This window comes from Bos taurus, chromosome 11 (assembly GCF_002263795.3).
Source record: "Bos taurus isolate L1 Dominette 01449 registration number 42190680 breed Hereford chromosome 11, ARS-UCD2.0, whole genome shotgun sequence".
NCBI classification, from domain to species: domain Eukaryota; kingdom Metazoa; phylum Chordata; class Mammalia; order Artiodactyla; family Bovidae; genus Bos; species Bos taurus.
This window is the reverse complement of record NC_037338.1, coordinates 87043989-87063801: the sequence shown is the minus strand read 5'-3', so window position 1 is coordinate 87063801 and position 19813 is coordinate 87043989. Positions and strand designations below refer to the sequence as shown.

The 19813-nt window shown below is 46.4% G+C and overlaps 1 protein-coding gene across 3 annotated transcripts in view; it reads right to left on the bottom strand.

The window, feature by feature from the left end:
* Nucleotides 1–2372: 2372 nt before the first annotated feature.
* The window catches only part of NOL10 (nucleolar protein 10), an 89949-nt gene continuing 72508 nt past the window's right edge, over nt 2373–19813 (bottom strand). For 2 of the 3 annotated variants that reach the window (XM_024998630.2, XM_059891239.1), the window contains 3 exons: nt 9060–9162; nt 4845–5005; nt 2373–3215 (listed from right to left, as the gene is read on the bottom strand). In XM_024998630.2, coding sequence (XP_024854398.1) covers nt 2825–3215; nt 4845–5005; nt 9060–9162 — 655 coding nt within the window. In that variant the 3' untranslated portion in view covers nt 2373–2824. 3 annotated transcript variants of the gene reach the window in all.

Below are 19813 nucleotides of genomic sequence, written 5' to 3'. Positions count from 1 at the left end.
GCCCGGGCTTTAGCTGCAGTACGGGGGCTCCGTAACTGTGGTGTGTGGGCTTAATTTCTCTGTGGCATGTGCAATCTTCCTGAGCCAGGGCTCAAACCTGTGTCTCCATGTCCGCTACATTGGCAGGTGGATTCCTATCCACTGTACCACCAGGGGGAGTCTATGTTGTTAATTATTGAAGCTGGACAATGATAGGTGCACGGAAGCTCTTTATGCTCTCTTTGGCTTTGGTTTGGGTTTGAAATTTTCCATAAGGAGAAGGGGGCAACAGAGAATGAGATGGTTGGATGGCATCACTGACTCAGTGGACATAAGTTTGAGCAAGCTCCAGGAGACAGTGAAGGACAGGGAAGCCTGGCATGCTGCAGTCCATGGGGTTGCAGAGTCACACATGACTGAGTGACTGAACAACAACCCCAGGATGGTCCTGATGGTAAAACCCAGGCCCCCAGCTTCAGGCTGGGCCTCTGGCTCGTGGACACCCTGCCAGCACCTTCTAGGTGGAAGCCCAGGAGAAGCGCGGTCATGTTCTCAGGCTTGTGAGGAAGCGATCAGAAATCATGGAGCACAAAACTCATGTGACATTTTAAAAACACAAGGTACTTCGAAGATAACATGGGGTTTATAGCAGGTGCTCCAGGAACAGCCACTCTGAAGAGGAGGGGCTGTTTCAAGGGGTCCCTAGGGGAACAGTAGGGCCCGGAGGATGCGTTCTGCAGCTTTCTATCTACTCGGCAAGTTGTCTTAAACGTCCCTCACAGGTTCAGCTCAGGCTTCCATCTGCCCTTTCAGGAATCCCCCAGAGCGAACGCTGAGGGACACCTCACCCTGGGAACACCTTGGTACTAAGGAACACGCTGAGTTCAAAGGGTGTGTGCAGCGTGGGGGCAGGACGGTGCTGACAGCACTTCACGGAGCATTGCAGAGCCTCACTGTGCCAGGTGCTCACGGACGCGCGGGCCCAATGCGCTCCTCACCGAAAGGAAGGATCGGGCCCACTTTCAGGAGGAAACAAGACCCAGAGAAGTTAAACAGCCAGTGGACGCCCAGGTGGTAGCAACAGGGCTGGGACTGCCCACCGGGTCACAGGCTGGCCCCGATGCCCCCGGCTCAGGCATCCTGGATGGGCCCGCACCATCGCCCTGAACCTGCTGAGGCTCCAGACTTAGACAAGCCCTCACTTCACAGGCGAGCGAAGCCCCTTGGCCAGAAGCAGCATTGCTTCTGCAAACTCCCCAAAAGGTGTACTGGCTCCCCAAACCACAGGGAGGACCCCAAAGAAAGAAGGAAAAGGTGGGGGCGGGGGCCCGGGAAGGCCAGGTATAGGTGCAGAAGAGCCTGACCCCAGGACACAGGTCTGGAAATAGGTCCCTCAACCCCAGGGAAACACGCCAGCCGGCAGCGTCCTTCTTTACCTTCTTCTCATCTTTACCTTCTTCTCAAACAATGTGGGAGACACAAGAGTCACAGGAAGCTGGAGCCCCGAGAAAAGACCAGGAGACGGGCCGAGAAAGGAATGGTGGGGGCCCTCTGGTACCACAACACAAGTCATGTTGGCTGCCCAGGTAACTGGAGGCTCTGTCTGGTGACGTGTCTGTGTGCATGCGCACACACACCCTCCAGGTAACAAGTCTTTCTGGTGATGGGTCTGTGTACACACACACTCCACCCTACCCCACCACACAGACATATATACTCTCTCTTCTTTTTTTTCCTGGAAACATCCTCTCCCTCTCAGACCACAGAGGACCCTCTGGGTAACAAGATCTCTTTCTGGTGACATGTCTGTACACACACACACCCCCCACCCCACCCCATCACACACACAGACACACACACTCCGTCTCTCTTTCCTTTTTTTCCCCTGGAAACATCCTCTCTCACACCACAGAGGGCCCTCCAGGTAACAAGAGTCTCTTTTTGGTGACGTGTCTGTACACACACACACACACACTCTGTCTTTCTCTCTCTTTTTTTTCCTGGAAACATCTCTCCCTCTCAGACCACAGAGGTCACAGCCTGACCCGTGCTGTTCCCAGTCTGCAGGGCAGCAGAGACACGTGGTGGGGGCGGGGCTGTAGGAAGACAGGAGCGGAGACCGAGGAGTCGGAAGCAAGGTCCCAACAGGAGGGAGACGAGAAAGGAGGAGGCCAGCCTGGGTGCAGAGGCCTGGACCCTGGTGGCCTGAGGCGGTTACTCTCCAGCCTGGCTGTGTTCATTAGCGCCTTTGCCTTTTTGCTCCTGGCATCTCAACTTAGATTCTATCATTTACAACCCAAGAGTCACTATCTCAGGAACTCTTCACACATTCGCATACAAAGAAACCAAAGTCATTTTTCAAATTAACTCAAGGAATGGGTTTCTCTTCAAGAAACTGTTCAAATGAAAGCATTTATTTTTATACATGTTGTCTCCAGCCAGTGTATCTCTAATTGCACTTGAGACACTGGGGGAAAAAAACCTGTATTTAACCCTCTGCCAAGTTAAAAGAATATCCAGTAGCTTCCACTTTCTGTTTTAAATGGCTATTACCATTTAATTTACATTCCCTTGGTATAAAAATATGTTTAAAAAAATCCCAGACCAACACATAAACACACTTACCGGCACATTCTTAAAAACACAAACCTGACCGAAGCCCATAGTCGGGAGAGACGGGAGTGGCCTCTTGGGGTGGGGGTGGGAGCCCAGCGGAGTTGTGGGTGGCAGCGGGCAGGGCAGACAGTTCCAGAAAACCCCGGGCCCTGGTCTGCAGCCCAGGAGACCCTCTCAGTTCACGGGGCACATCTCACAGTATTAGAAGACAACCACCTCTCACACTGGATTAAAACCAGGGGGAAGGAATAATGTTCTCAGGGAGCCATACGGCACAGAGGTGCCCCGGAGCGCCACATGGCCAGCGGGCCCAGCCCCAGAGTCTGACCAGAGGCCTGGGGACCACGGCCCGGTCTGGACTTCTCTCTGCAAATGCGAGGGTTCCCAGGGACTTGAGGGCTGCCCAAACCCGGCTGTGGCTAACATGCACAAATGAACGACGATCCGGCAGGGGAGATGCACTGAGCTCCTCGGGGTCACACGCAGGGCCTGCTCCAGAATCAGTGGAATGGCCGCCCCCGCCTGGGCCGGGACCTGAGATGGCCTGCCGAACGGCGCACAGCCTTCCTCTCCTGCCGGTGCAGTTTCTCAGCCTCCTGCTGCTTCTTCTGCTGCTCCGACTGAGAAAGAAGAGTACATGAGGGGAAAGAAAGAGAAAGGACGTGCCAACACCCCTTTCCAAGGGGCCATCGGAATGCCAACGGCACGACCAGCACCCTCAGCCTGGTTCCGGCAGGGACAGTGCCAGCACCACGGTCACTGTGAGGCCCAGAGCCTTAAAACCCCGGGGCCGGGGCACGGCCTGAACCACGCAGCTCGAGGCTGGCTCCTCAGCCCACACGCCACACAGCCCCTCACGGGGGAGCCCGCCTGAGGAAGACGTGATGGCTTTCCAAACGCCCACGACTTCTCTTGTGGAACTGTTCTTCGTTGACAAGCCAGAGCCATTCATCAGTTTACTCACATTGTCTTAACGACAAAAAAAGTCCTTCTGTGCCCCCAAACTGTGTAATAACCCACCCATGATTAACAATGCAGTCCCCCGGAGCTGGTTCCAAAGAGAATCAAACTCCCTTGAAAGGGAGAGAGCTACCACTAAACACTGATAAAGGCTCGGCAGACACATCAGTCAATCGCAAGTTCACGGCCGGAAGGGGCACATGAGTTCTGGGACGGCTGCTTTGAAGGCACTGTTCTCAGCACTCAGGTGAGAAAACCAGACCTCCTCCAGATGGTGTCACTCGTCTCCAGACGGTGTCACTCGTCTCACAGAAGAGAGCCACATTAGTGCAGAACCTGCGCTGAAGGGAAGCGACGCTTTGGAGTTCTAAGAATACAGCTCCATTCCACCGAGTCTGGTTTGGAGAAAACTAACCCCTAACTGTGAAGCTCAAAATAAAAACCTTAGCTGGTGGAACTGAAAGAAGGTCCAACTTTGACAGCAGTGGCGGGGCAACCACTTTCAAAGTTGCAAAATGGCGCCTTAGAGACACCTGCACGGCCTGCCGGCCTGTGACCCGCCAGCTCCAGGCACCTGGGGGGTACTCATTCATATGTCTGCCTTGAAGAACAAGTCTCTGTGTTCACTTATTGCCGGATCATTCCACTTCTGTAAAGTGAAAGAGCTGGGAGGTGACGGAATCATGAGAAAAGAACATGATTTATAAGACCAAAAACTGATGACTCTTTCCTATTCGAGGAAACCCTTGGACTGAGATTCTGAAGCGTCGAGCACTTCTCCTATGTGCCATTTTTCAAAGCCTTTTCAAAGTGACCCGCCCAGTGTGCTCCTCTGTAGGTCACCCCGGGGCGCGGTCCTTCCTGCCTGAGGCCAGCCCTGATCTCTCACTACAGGATGAGGAACCTCTGTCAGCCCCCTTCAGTCTGCCTCTTCCTGCAACGGACCACAGTGACTCTAAAAATAGAAACGGTATGCCGGTCTCCTGCTAACTAGACCTTTTCAACCGCTTTCCACGGTTCTTAAGACCACGGTTAAAATTTAACCTTGGACACGGCCCTGTTGGACAGCTCTACGTGCCTCTCCAGCTACGTGTGAGGCCACAGTTGGCAGCCCCGTGATGGCTGTGCTTCTCACACGTAGGCTCACTCCCACCCCACAGTGAGGCTGGAGGCTGGAACCCTGCCCGCCCCTCAGGGCTCTGCCTGCCCCTCACCCAGCTGTCCCTCACTCCTCCACTGGGCCGGGCCCCTGACACTCCCAGCCCTGGGCCCCCAGGAGCATGTCCCACATTACGATGAGGTGACTGTATGTGATCTCCCTCCATCCACGGGACTGCGACACCCACGGCCACGTCTGTCTGTTCTGTGTGTCCCTAGCACGTGGCAGAGAGCAGGCTGAGGCTCCTTTGTGAATGAAGAACTCAGAAACCCGAGGGAAACTGCAGGCTCCCTAGCAGACCAGATAATGGTGTGTCAGCAAGCCCCTGAACACTGCTTATTTAATATTCTGTTTCTTCATATTAAGAAAAGTGAAGTGTCCGACTCTGTGCGACCCTGTGGACTGTAGCCTACCAGGCTCTTCCATCCATCGGATTCTCCAGGCAAGAATACTGGAGTGGGTTGCCATTTCCTTCTCCAGGGACTCTTCCGACCCAGGGATCTCCTGCATTGCAGGCAGACACTTAACCTCCTAAGCCACCAGGGAAGCTCTCATATTAAGAAGCATCCCTTTAAAAATGCCTCTGGTCCAAGTAACTTTGGGAAATGAGGTACTAAATAAAGATAAACAGGGAGTGCTGGGGCTTTTAAAGTCATGAGCTGCTCTGCGTCTTTGATACGGACATCTGTCGTGGATTTCCCTTGGGGGTGTGGTGGCAAAGCCAGCTTCCAGGAGCCCCACCTACATCTCCTGGAGCACACTCCACAAGGCCTGGCCCGTGGAGTCCCCACAAAGGCAGGTGTCTACGTGTGAGCTCAGAGGTAGCAGCGATCCCTGCAGAAAAACCTCTGTCCAGAAACATGTGTGTGTTCACTTGTGTCTGACTCTTTCGTGACCCCATGGGCAGTCCGCCAGGCTCCTCTGTCCATGGGATTCTCCAGGCAAGAAAACTAGAGTGGGTTGCCATTCCCTACTCCAGGGGATCTTCCTGACCCAGGAATCAAACCCAGGTCTCTTGCATCTCTTGCACTGGCAGGCTTTACTATTTTACCACTGCGCCACCTGGGAAGCCCCTGTCCAGAAAAAAACTGTCCTTATCCCCAATCTAGAGAAGAGCTGTATCTGCAAGATGCTGCCACTGCGTGACCGATTCGTTACGAGTTAAGAGCCAACCAGCTCCTTCTCCTCCCTGTTCCTGTCCTGACTCCTTCCCCACATCCATGGCAGTCCTATCTCGGGACACGGGGGAGGCTAAATGCAAAGCCCACACCTGCACCAGTACACGGCTGGCCCAGGGCCCCTGACGGAATGAACTACAGGGTATTTAAAAGTAGAATCTGGGACCTAATCCTAGTTTTGCCACTATGCAATTTTAAATAATATTGAAGCATAGGTTTTTCTCCTTCAATTTGATTCACATTTTAGAAAGTATATATGAAAATACTTGGAAAACTCGAGATTTTACCTGAATATATCACATACCTAGTATAAAAGAATTTGTATTTAAAAAAAACCCCACAACAATAATTCCATAAAAATTCTTAAATAAAACTAAGATTTAATAGTTGAAATTCTATTAGTCAAAGGATGAAACAGGCATAAGCCAAATGCCAACTGATGCATTCCCCAAACTAGTTTCAAAGCCTCTGCTAGACTCAACCGCAAGGCTGTTTTAAGTATTTTCACTTAAATGTTTCGTTTTTGTGTTGCAGTTTAGTCACTAAGTTGTATCCAACTCTTTGCAACCCCATGGACTGTAGCCCACCAGGCTTGTCTGTCCAAGGAGTTTCCCAGGCAAGAATACTGGAGTGGGTTGCCAATTCCTCCTCCAGGGGGTCTCCCAGGCCAAGGGATTGAACCCATGTCTCCTGCACTGCAGGCAGATTCTTTACGGCTGAGCCATCAGGGTAGCCCTCTATTGTTTTTTGGGGGGTGGGGATGGGGGAATCAGAGCCATCTTATTTCCAGTTTACCACAAATCATAAACTGATACTGACCTCAGTACCTTTCAACTGGGGAAACGTGGTGCGCTTGCGTCCTCCCAGCTCACCCCGTGTGGCAGAGGGAGCTCGGGGCCGGGCAGCTGGGAGCTTGCGAGGTCTTCCCACAGGAGACCTGCGCCTGCCGCCCCCTCAGCGTCGTGAACTTCAGAGGGAATTAGGAAACGTTCGAGGGTACACAGAGAATCTCTAAGAAACTAGGCACAACGAGTTAGTCTGAACACACAGCCAGTTTTGGCTTATTTAAATGAGAAATGTAAGATGCAAGTTTGCTGTAAATGGAGACAGTTAACTGAAAAGCTTCTTACACACAGAATAAAAAAGTTCTAATGGGAGGAGTGGGAAGAGGAGGATTTGGGAAAAGGTAATCAAAAGTACAAACTTCAGTCACGAGATAAAGGAGTATTAGGGGTGTGATGTACAGTGTGAAGACTACAGTCAAAACTGCTATATTACACACAGGAAAGCTGTTTAGAGGGTAAATCCTTAGAGTTCTCATCACAAAGAAAAAACAACATTTTTTCTTTTTCTGCTTTTTTTTTTTTTATCTATATAAGATAATGAATGATAACTAAGTAAAAAATATCCTTATCATTTGGCAGGCCTTCTGACGACATCAGAAAGAACTGTCAACAACCAGAGATGAATGAGCGGACGTTGTGAACACATTTCTCCGAAGGAAATGTATGAATGGCCAATAAGCACATAAAAAAAATGCTCTACCATTGTTAGTCATCAGGAAAATGTCAATCAAAACCATAGTGAGATACCACTTCACACCCACAAGGATGACTACAATAAAGACCGACAGTAACAAGTATTGGCAAGGATGAGGAAAAAACAGAACCCTCACAGACTGCTGGTGGGAATGGGCAATGGTGCCATCGCTCTGGAAAACAGTCTGGTTGTTCCTTAAAAAGTTAAAACAACAAACAACCCTAATGTCCACCATCAGATTCAGGGATAAGCAAACTGTGGAAAGGGCTTCCCAGGTAGTTCAGTGGTGAAGAATCTGTTGCCACTGAAGGAGACATGGATTTGATCCCTGGGTCTGGAAGATCCCCTGGAGAAGGAAATGGCAACCCACTCCAGTATTCTTGCCCAGAGAATCTCATGGACAGAGGAACCTGGTGGACTACAGTCTATAATATCGCAAAAGAGTTGGACTCAACTTAGCGACTAAACAACAAAAAACTGTGGTATATTCACAGAATTAAATATTACTCAGTCACAAAAATGAATAAAGCTCTTGTACATGCTGCAACGTGGATTAGCCTTTAAAAACATGCTAAGGTAAAAGAGGCTAGTCACAAAAGAAAACATGTTGTGTGATTCTATATATATACACAATGTCCAGAACAGGCAAATCCATAGGCTGGGACATGAGAGGGTGGGGTTTCCTTCTGGAGTGATGAGGATGGTCCAGATTTAGATGGTGATAATCGAGCACAGCATTTGGTGACTACTAAAAACTCTGGGAGTTGATGATGGACAGGGAGGCCTGGTGTGCTGCGATTCATGGGGTCGCAAAGAGTCGGACACGACTGAGCTACTGAACTGAACTGAACTGAAAAACCCTGAACTGTATATTTTTAAAAGGGTGGATTTTAGATACTTGTATTATATCTCAATTTAAGAAAAGGATCAGAAGCGAAGTCTTTGTCATTCTTTTCCTCTTTGTGACAACACATATTAAGCGAGAGTGACTAAATGAGAAAAAAATTTTTTTGAAAACTAAAACCATGGAGCTTCTTCACTCATCTGTTCATAGCAAATATTTAAAGCAGCTTATTCCTCCTTCATTGTATGTCAGGTGTCATCAAAGGTGGATTAGAAATGACTGTGGTTAAGTCAGTTTAGAATGGGACCTACTGCGGATAAAGTAATTTACCTCCTGAAACTACCCACCCTGGGCAAGCTGACTGCACTGTGATGAACACATTAGAAATCACCAGTTCTTATCATCTTCAAGTCCATGTGAGCCTCAACTATTCTTTCACAGTGGTGGATGGTCAGGACTTCTGTTTTACAAGGTCCCACCTCAGGTGGCCCAGCAAGCCCGAAACCATGCTGCGGCTCTTCACCAACAGTACCGAGCCTGGGGTCACGGGGGGCCTGCCTCCCTCGGGACACCAGACGGATGCCTGGCTCTGCCAATGCTCTGCCCTGCAGTGTGCTTGCAACCCAGGAGGGGCTCCGGCTGCAGGCAAAACATGCCCAAACAGCACACACTCCCTCAACAGGGGGAAGCTTGGAAGGCAGCTCTCAGGTCAGACACACACAACACTGATGGAAGCCTCGTCTTCCTTCTGTGAATTAAAAAAGAACACGAGAAAGCAACTTACCTTCTTTAATGTAAATGTCAGTTGTTTGCTGCCAACCGTGGTGTCGGATACACTCAATGTTCCGTTTTTCGCTTCAAGTTTCAACCGGTCTTCAAGGGTTTTACTGCAGGAAATTTAAGAGAATGACACATTAATTAGGGTTATGTTTTGATTTCCCATTAGAAACAAGCTTTAATTAGAATCGATCACACAAAGAATGACCTTTTACACATGTGGTAAAGACAGAAAATGGCATTTGTTTAACACAATCAATGGACAGAATTGCAGACACTCAAACCGTCATTACTCAGACTCAGCAAATATACAGTAGAAACAATGGCTGTCCCAAACACCCATTAATTAAGTATTTTAAGTGGTGGTTCCAAATATTTCAGTGCTTGCTATTTATGTTACTAAATCACATTTCTGAAGCCAAAATGCAAAGGAGCCATATTTCTGAAGCATGTAATTTACTGTAACGGTCAGAGGCACTTAAGCTGCTAAAGCATTTTATATTAAATCCAGGCACCAGTTAGGTATGTGAGCATCTCAGCAACTCATTCACCTTCTACACAGCAGTGAACACAAGCAAAGCCTTTTGGGTCAAGCCACAGAGAAGTGCTAGGAGAACTCTGACTTTTCCTTCACTCGGTCTTAGCTTGTGGACCACACTCATTACCCAGAGTACAAGCAACTTGACACGTGAGATCATCTGATGACATGGAGAAAACAAAAGCAATCACACTGGGGATTTGACTCAGCCTGATTCAGGGCTACCTCTCCTTTCAACTTCGTACGTGACTTGCTTTCTGACACAATTTACCCCCAATTCAAATTTCATTTCTTGATCATGTTTCTAAAGTCTCTCTCTATAATCTTTGTCCTTGTTATGGTCTGCTGTGCCTGGCAACTCAGTGCATCTACGACAGTCAAGATGTTGATTCTGAATTTAAATTTAGTACCAGTTATATAATACTTCATTCGGACACGACTGAGCGACTTCACTTTCACGTGTTCTTTATAAAAGCAGATCAGCGTTAACTTGCTTTAGAGAGAAAAAACAGAACTAAGCCTAAAGATAGACATTTCTAGTAAGTTTTAATGTTAGCTCTAGCCCTTCTGCATGTGTGCGTGCTCATTCATTTCCAACTCTTTGTGACCCCATGCACTGAAGCCTACCAGGCTCCTCTGTGCATGGGATTCTCCAGGTTAAGAATACTGGAGTGATATGATTCAAGTGAGGAGATGCCCACGTCCAAGGTGAGAGAAACCCAAGTAGGACGGTAGGTGTTGCAGGAGGGCATCAGAGGGCAAACACACTGAAACCATACTCACAGAAAACTAGTCAATCTAATCACACTAGGAACACAGCCTTGTCTAACTCAATGAAACTAAGCCATGCCCGTGGGGCAACCCAAGACGGGCGGGTCATGGAGGAGAGATTTGACAGAATGTGGTCCACTGGAGAAGGGAATGGCAAACCACTTCAGTATTCTTGCCTTGAGAGCCCCATGAACAGTATGAAAAGGCAAAATGATAGGATACTGAAAGAGAAACTCCCCAGGTCAGTAGGTGCCCAATATGCTACTGGAGCTCAGTGGAGAAATAACTCCAGAAAGAATGAAGGGATGGAGCCAAAGCAAAAACAATACCCAGCTGTGGATGTGACTGGTGATAGAAGCAAGGTCCAATGCTGTAAAGAGCAATATTGCATAGGAACCTGGAATGTTAGGTCCATGAATCAAGGCAAATTGGAAGTGGTCAAACAAGAGATGGCAAGAGTGAATGTCGACATTCTAGGAATCAGCGAACTGAAATGGACTGGAATGGTTGAATTTAACTCAGATGACCATTATATCTACTACTGTGGGCAGGAATCCCTCAGAAGAAATGGAGTGGCCATCATGGTCAACAAAAGAGTATGAAATGCAGTACGTGGATGCCATCTCAAAAACGACAGAATGATCTCTGTTCATCTCCAAGGCAAACCATTCAATATCACAGTAATCCAAGTCTATGCCCCAACCAGTAACGCTGAAGAAGCTGAAGTTGAACGGCTCTATGAAGACCTACAAGATCTTTTAAAACTAACACCAAAAAAGATGTCCTTTTCATTATAGGGGACTGGAATGCAAAAGTAGGAACTCAAGAAACACCTGGAGTAACAGGCAAATTTGGCCTTGGAATATGGAATGAAGCAGGGTAAAGACTAATAGAGTTTTGCCAAGAAAATGCACTGGTCATAGCAAACACCCTCTTCCAACAACACAAGAGAAGACTCTACACATGGACATCACCAGATGGTCAATACCGAAATCAGATTGATTATATTCTTTGCAGCCAAAGATGGAGAAGCTCTATACAGTCAACCAAAACAAGACCAGGAGCTGACTGTGGCTCAGACCATGAACTCCTTATTGCCAAATTCAGACTGAAATTGAAGAAAGTGGAGAAAACCACTGGACCATTCAGGTATGACCTAAATCAAATCCCTTATGATTATACAGTGGAAGTGAGAAATAGATTTAAGGGCCTAGATCTGATAGAGTGCCTGATGAACTATGGAATGAGGTTCGTGACATTGTACAGGAGACAGGGATCAAGACCATCCCCATGGAAAAGAAATGCAAAAAAGCAAAATGGCTGTCTGGGGAGGCCTTACAAATAGCTGTGAAAAGAAGAGAAGTGAAAAGCAAAGGAGAAAAGGAAAAAATATAAACATCTGAATGCAGAGTTCCAAAGAATAGCAAGAAGAGATAAGAAAGCCTTCTTCAGCAATCAATGCAAAGAAATAGAGGAAAACAACAGAACGAGAAAGACTAGGGATCTCTTCAAGAAAATCAGAGATACCAAAGGAACGTTTCATGCAAAGATGAGCTCGATAAAGGACAGAAATGATATGGACCTAAAGAAGCAGAAGATATTAAGAAGAGATGGCAAGAATACACAGAAGAACTGTACAAAAAAGATCTTCACGACCCAGATAATCACAATGGTGTGATCATTGACCTAGAGCCAGACATCCTGGAATGTGAAGTCAAGTGGGCCTTTGAAAGCATCACTATGAACAAAGCTAGTGGAGGTGATGGAATTCCAGTTGAGCTATTCCAAATCCTGAAAGATGATGCTGTGAAAGTGCTGCACTCAATATGCTAGCAAATTTGGAAAACTCAGCAGTGGCCACAGGACTGGAAAAGGTCAGTTTTCATTCCAATCCCTAAGAAAGGCAATGCCAAAGAATGCTCAAACTACCGCACAATTGCACTCATCTCACACGCTAGTAAAGTAATGCTCAAAATTCTCCAAGCCAGGCTTCAGCAATATGTGAACCGTGAACTTCCCGATGTTCAAGCTGGTTTTAGAAAAGGCAGAGGAACCAGAGATCAAATTGCCAACATCCGCTGGATCATGGAAAGGGCAAGAGAGTTCCAGAAAAACATCTATTTCTGCTTTATTGACTATGCCAAAGCCTTTGACTGTGTGCATCACAATAAACTGTGGAAAATTCTGAAAGAGATGGGAATACCAGACCACCTGACCTGCCTCATGAGAAATTTGTATGCAAGTCAGGAAGCAACAGTTAGAACTGGACATGGAACAAGAGACTGGTTCCAAATAGGAAAAGGAGTACGTCAAGGCTGTATATTGTCACCCTGTTTATTTAACTTATATGCAGGGTACATCATGAGAAACGCTGGACTGGAAGAAACACAAACTGGAATCAAGATTGCCAGAAGAAATCTCAATAACCTCAGATATGCAGATGACACCACCCTTATGGCAGAAAGTGAAGAGGAACTCAAAAGCCTCTTGATGAAAGTCAAAGTGGAGAGTGAAAAAGTTGGCTTAAAGCTCAACATTCAGAAAACGAAGATCATGGCATTCGGTCCCACCACTTCATGGGAAATAGATGGGGAAACAGTGGAAACAGCGTCAGACTTTATTTTTCTGGGCTCCAAAATCACTGCAGATGGTGACTGCAGCCATGAAATTAAAAGACGCTTACTCCTTGGAAGGAAGGTTATGACCAACCTAGATAGCATATTAAAAAGCAGAGACATTACTTTGCCAACAAAGGTTCGTCTAGTCAAGGCTATGGTTTTTCCTGTGGTCATGTATGGATGTGAGAGTTGGACTGTGAAGAAGGCTGAGCACCGAAGAATTGATGCTTTTGAACTCTGGTGTTGGAGAAGACTCTTGAGAGTCCATTGGACTGCAAGGAGATCCAACCAGTCCATTCTGAAGGAGATCAGCCCTGGGATTTCTTTGGAAGGAATGATGCTAAAGCTGAAACTCCAGTACTTTGGCCACCTCATGTGAAGAGTTGACTCACTGGAAAAGACTCTGATGCTGGGAGGGATTGGGGGCAGGAGGAGAAGGGGACGACAGAGGATGAGATGGCTGGATGGCATCACTGACTCGATGGACGTGAGTCTGAGTGAACTCCGGGAGTTGGTGATGGACAGGGAGGCCTGGCGTGCTGCGATTCATGGGGTCACAAAGAGTCGGACACGACTGAGCGACTGATCTGATCTGATGATTCACGTTGATGTATGGCAGAAACCAACACAATACTGTAAAGCAATTATTCTTCAATTAAAAAAAAAAAATATTGGAGTAGGTTGCCATTTCCTCCTCCAGGGAATTTTCCTGACCCAGGGATCGAACCCCCATCTCCTTTGGCAGGCGGATTTGGGAAGCCCTCTAGAAAAGGTTAAAGCAATACCCTCACATCCCTGGGATGAATCTGGGAGAGGAGAGGAGAGGGAACCAAAAAGAATAAGGTTATATCTTCTTTTCCGTTCCTTCCTCAAAAAAAAAAAAAAAAAGTAAAAACACTTTCCTTTCCAATACTCCTTGCACCAACTTAAAATGAATGCACCCTTTTGTAATTTAAAAGCTTGGCTGAATTTTAAAGAGACTGGTGGTGGTGGTGGTACATTGTATGAAAGGGTCGTCTTTTTCCTGAAATATGATCTTTGGGACTAATTACTGAGAACACAGCTCCACGAGACAAAGTGATGCGCCTTTGAAATTCTGAAAGCCAGTGTTTGATGTTCACAGCTTTGAAAGCTCTACTCTAGTTTACGACTACTAGTTAGTACTAAATATACCTTCCTTATATAATTTGAGACACAAAGTGGTTAGCATAAAAGTGGCAACTCTTTTCTAAGCAATAATGCTATTAAGAAGCACTTTTAAAGTACTTTTCATCTTCAAAGTTCCTAACAGACTAACTAATTAATCCTTTCAACATCCCTGAGACAGAATATAGATGGCAAAAGGGAGGTAAGATATTCTATGACTTGCCCCAGGCCACAGAAGGATTGAGTCTAAAACCAGGATTCCAATTTAAGAATTTTTGGTTTCCAGGCATGTGTCAGACCATGCTTGATTTATAAAGTTTTGTTCAGGAAATGTGTCCATTAAATATTCTAAATGACAAGCTTCCACATGACAAACTGAGTGAAATGAAGGTTTGGTTTCGCCTTTTGTTTTTTTTTTAAAACCAGAATTCAAAAGTAAAGTGTAAACCGACTCCAGCATATGTGTGACTCATGTCAGCCTCAGCAAATGCCTTTGGTTGTTCATTTCATTTTTGTTCTTTCTTTTCAGGGCTATAAACGCTGAGATTTTACAGGTAACAGGAATTCTGAATAACTATGGAGCCACTGAGACAAGGTGGTACACAGAGAACACTAATTTGGGAAGAAAAAGACTTTTCAAGTAAATTGTGGGAAATTACTACTCTTCTCAGGATGACCTAGCTCCTCCATGACAGGGCAGAGCGGCTCTGGTCTCCTCTCTGGGTACCTGACCGTGCGCTTGTAGAGACTTGTCTGGTCTCGGCTCCCTGGAGAGACCTGAGCTTTGGAAGGAGCCGTGGCAGAGGATCAGACGCGGGGGCCAAGGGCAGAGGCTTCTGCAGTAAAGCAGGTCCCACTTTCCTCCCTTCAAAGTCAGCCTGCGAACGTGGCTGCGAACCAGCAGTCCCCGAGCCTGCTACCCAAGTGTGAATTCGGTCAGAGACGATGGAAGACCGGGCCAGACACCTGCAAACTGTCTACTGTGAACAAAGAGGAAAATGCAGGAGCCTCGGTGCTTGTCCTCCTCACACTCGCCCAGGACGGCTGGCCCTCCCAGTCCCACGCCCCTCCCTGTCTAGGCTTCAGGTCAGCTGGCTTCTGGCTACTTTGTAATTGATGGTCAAGTTAAGAATTTCAGGAGGAAAAAAAAAAGCTTTTTTCATGAGATGACTGCGGGGACTGCCAAGAAGACAGATACGACATGGGCTATAGCAGGTGGAAAGTGAGAGAAGTACTCAGCACAGGATGGAGTGGACATGGGGTCAAGAACCTACATGATCAGTACGGCTGTATAAGAAGAAAGAAGAGTGGGTATAAACTCCAGGGGGAAATACTAAGGTATTTATTAGATGCTCCAAGATAGCTGAATGATTTACTTCTTTGAGGCTCTAAAACACACATGCACTGATATTTAATTACAAATAATGCTCCTTCTTGGAGTTCTTAAAATCATTTTGTGAGGAAAGGGAGGGAGAGAGTGGAAGAAATCCATAAAGGCACAGAGAAGAGGTAAGTTCAGTTCAGTTGCTCAGTCGTGTCCAACTATTTGCGACCCCATAAATTGCAGCATGCCAGGCCTCCCTGTCCATCACCAACTCCCGGAGTTCAACCAAACTCATGTCCATCGAGTCGGTGATGCCATCCAGCCATCTCATCCTCTGTAGTTCCCTTCTCCTCCTGCCCCCAATCCCTCCCAGCATCCGAGTTGAGTCTTTTCCAATGAGTCAACTCTTCGCATCAGGTAGCCAAAGTACTGGAGTTTCAGCTTTAGCATCATTCCTTCCAAAGAACACCCAGGACTGATCTCCTTTAGAATGGACTGGTTGGATCTCCTTGCAGTCCAAGGGACTCTCAAGAGTCTTCTCCAACACCACAGTTCAAAAGCATCAATTCTTTGGTGCTCAGCTTTCTTCACAGTCCAACTCTCACATCCATACATGACCACTGGAAAAACCACAGCCTTGACTAGACGGACCTTTGTTGGCAAAGTAATGTCTCTGCTTTTTAATATGCTATCTAGGTTGATCATAACTTTCCTTCCAAGAAGTGTCTTTTAATTTCATAGCTGCAATCACCATCTACAATGATTTTGGAGCCCCCAAAATAAAGTCTGACACTGTTTCCACTGTTTCCCCATCTATTTCCCATGAAGTGATGGGACCAGATGCCATGATCTTCGTTTTCTGATTGTTGAGCTTTAAGCCAACTTTTTCACTCTCCACTTTCACTTTCATCAAGAGGCTTTTTAGTTCCTCTTTACTTTCTGCCATAAGGGTGGTGTCATCTGCATATCTGAGGTTATTGAGATTTCTCCCAGCAATCTTGATTCCAGCTTGTGCTTCTTACAGCCCAGTGTTTCTCATGATGTACTCTGCATAGAAGTTAAATAAGCAGGGTGACAATATACAGCCTTGACGTACTCCTTTTCCTATTTGGAACCAGTCTCTTGTTCCAAGTCCATTTCTAACTGTTGATTCCTGACCTGCATATAAGTTTCTCAAGAGGCAGGTCAGGTGGTCTGGTATTCCCATCTCTTTCAGAATTTTCCACAGTTTATTGTGATCCACACAGTCAAGGGCTTTGGCATAGTCAATAAAGCAGAAATAGATGTTTTTCTGGAACTCTCTTGCTTTTCCCCTGATTCAGCGGATGTTGGCAATTTGATCTCTGGTTCCTCTGCCTTTTCTAAAACCAGCTTGAACATCTGGAAGTTCACGGTTCACATATTGCTGAAGCCTGGCTTGGAGAATTTTGATGCAAAAGTAGGAAGTCAAGAAACACCTGGGGTAACAGGCAAATTTGGCCTTGGAATACGGAATGAAGCAGGGCAAGGCTAATAGAGTTTTGCCAAGAGAAGGCACTGGTCATAACAAACACCCTCTTCCAACAACACAAGAGAAGACTTTACACGTGGACATCACCAGATGGTCAACACTGAAATCAGATTGATTATATTCTTTGCAGCCAAAGATGGAGAAGCTCTATACAGTCAGCAAAAACAAGACCATTCAGGTATGACCTAAATCAAATCCCTTATGATTATACAGTGGAAGTGAGAAATAGATTTAAGGGACTAGATCTGACAGATAAGAGTGCCTGATGAACTATGGATGGAGGTTCGTGACAATGTACAGGAGACAAGGATGAAGACCATCCCCATGGAAAAGAAATGCAAAAAAGCAAAATGGCTGTCTGGGGAGGCCTTACAAATAGCTGTGAAAAGAACAAAAAGCAAAGGAGAAAAGGAAAGATATAAGCATCTGAATGCAGAGTTCCAACGAATAGCAAGGACAGATAAGAAAGCCTTCCTCAGCGATCAATGAAAAGAAATAGAGGAAAACAACAAAATGGGAAAGACGAGAGATCTCTTCAAGAAAATTAGAGATACCAAGGGAACATTTCATGCAAAGATGGGCTCGATAAAGGACAGAAATGGTATGGACCTAACAGAAGCAGAAGATATTAAGAAGAGGTGGCAAGAATACACAGAAGAGAAGAGGTAAACTGATGGAAAATAAAGGGATCACTCCTTCATAGTCTGCATTAAAGGGGATACAAAGAGAATAGAGGGATAAATCGGCAGATAAATGGTGAATTTTAAGGACTTTGTTTTAAACATGTAACTTTGTATCACATAAAGGTCACTGAAAACTCTGAGTCCTCCCAGTGTGCACACATCGCTTCCCAGTCTCCAATGCAGCAGGTGTAAGCTCAGGCAGCCACCAGGTGTCAGCCCAACCTTCGCTCAGTTAAAGTCTGAGAAGGGTCCACTGTTGTTGCCAGTGTAGGGGAGACAGGCACATGAGGCCTTTCTGGAGGACAACCTGGCCACACTGATCACACACACCTATTATGACCCAGCAAATGCCATCGTCAGGTAATATGGTCTAAAGATTCTTGCACGTGGATACATATTTATAACTGTGAAAATGGGAGAAAAAAATCAAGAAACAATCTAAACAGTCAAAATTAGGTATTATGGCCCATCCGCCTTATGAAATACTTATGCAGCCATAAGGCAAACCTGCATGCACTTACAAAGAAAACATTTCAAAAACTTGTTTCTCAATGAAAAGAGCATGTGACTTGGCAATGGGATTAGTGCAATCCACAAGTGTACACATGAGTGTGTGCATACCTGGGAGTGACCAGGAGGTCACTCAGGACCTCAGGGAGGGAGTGTCGGGGGAGAGAGGACTGTTACCTTCCATCCTACCTTTGTATTTCAGCGATAGCATGCTTGTGATAATAAAGTCACACATACAGCGATGATAACATGCTTGTGTATCAGTGGAGTACCGATTACTGGAGTAATAAAAGATTCTCTTTTTTAAAAAAAGAGGAAGTTTGAAATGAAACTTCTTTCAGAATTAGACTTGTAGTTCTTATCCACTATCAGTAAGAAGGAAATTAGCTGACGAGGAAAAGCTGGCCACAGTTGTTTGATTCAAAGAGGATAGCAAACATGATAAGCAACTCACCACGAGATACCAAAGTACCTGATGAAGATGAGTTCCTTGAAGGCAGAAAATCTCTTCGCAAAGAGTTGGACACAATTTAGTGACTGAACAACAACTACAACGACCACAGAGTAGGTGCTTCAAAGAATGTTTTCATGAATTGAGCTGAACGGGCCTCCCGGCATGTAGTATGTATCACCTAAGAAGAGGAGCTCTTCTCTGTTACCAAAATCTGGAAAGCTATCCTAAGGACTCTTTCTCCTGGGTTTACCTACAGACACCTCCAGCATGTACATCAGGTGCCCCAGACCAAGGCTACCCCGGTAACTGAAGGGGGTCACATGCCCCAATTCCCAACAGAGGCCAGTGTGAACATCCTCTCTTTCTACCTAGAAACAGAGTCACTCCCACCCATCCTGACTTGTCTCCCTGGTTTCTGAAGATGGACCATCTCTCTAACTGGTGGCTCCTGGCCCCATTGACTCCTGACTGCTCACCCAGTACAGCGCTGCCAATTCAGTCCAGTCATTTCTCCACCCTGCCCTTTCCATGATTAATTCCTCTCTGCATATTAATAAGACACCTCTCAAGCCTAAAAACCCTTTCCTGTCAAGCTATTGGCCTTGGTTCCTTCCTTTCACTGCCAGTACCCTGAAGGAACCATCTACACTAACTGTTCACAATGTTCTTTTTTCTCCCATTCCTTCCTTGATCTTGACACTCTTCCTACGGCCAAGCTTCCATGTTGGGGACCCCCCTCTACCCGACATCGGTACCATGCCCTTCTCTGTGACATCCTCTCCATGCTCGGCTCTTTCCAGATTCCCCCCCCACCTTTTGGGCAACTCCTTAGTACTGTTTACTGCCCACCTTCTCCTTCAGCCCTCTAAATCAGACCTCTTAGCCCCAGGCTAGCAATATATTCCTGACACCTCTAAAACCGTATCTATTACTTTGCATGCACTTGTATGCTTTTAGAGAAGTCTATGGTTTTCACCATAGACTTAAAAAAAAAACATTTGTTGTTCCCAAGGGCTTTATTCTGAGCCCTTGTTTCCCTGTACGTGCTTCTGCAAAGTCTTTTTATGCAGGGAGGCTGGTATCTCTTAAACCAGGGTCTCTGGCCTACCTCCTACATTCCCATTTGTCAGCTGAACATGACCAGGAGGACACTTGGGTCTTGGGGACTCAATGTGCTGAATACCCAGCTCAATACATTGAGCCTTAA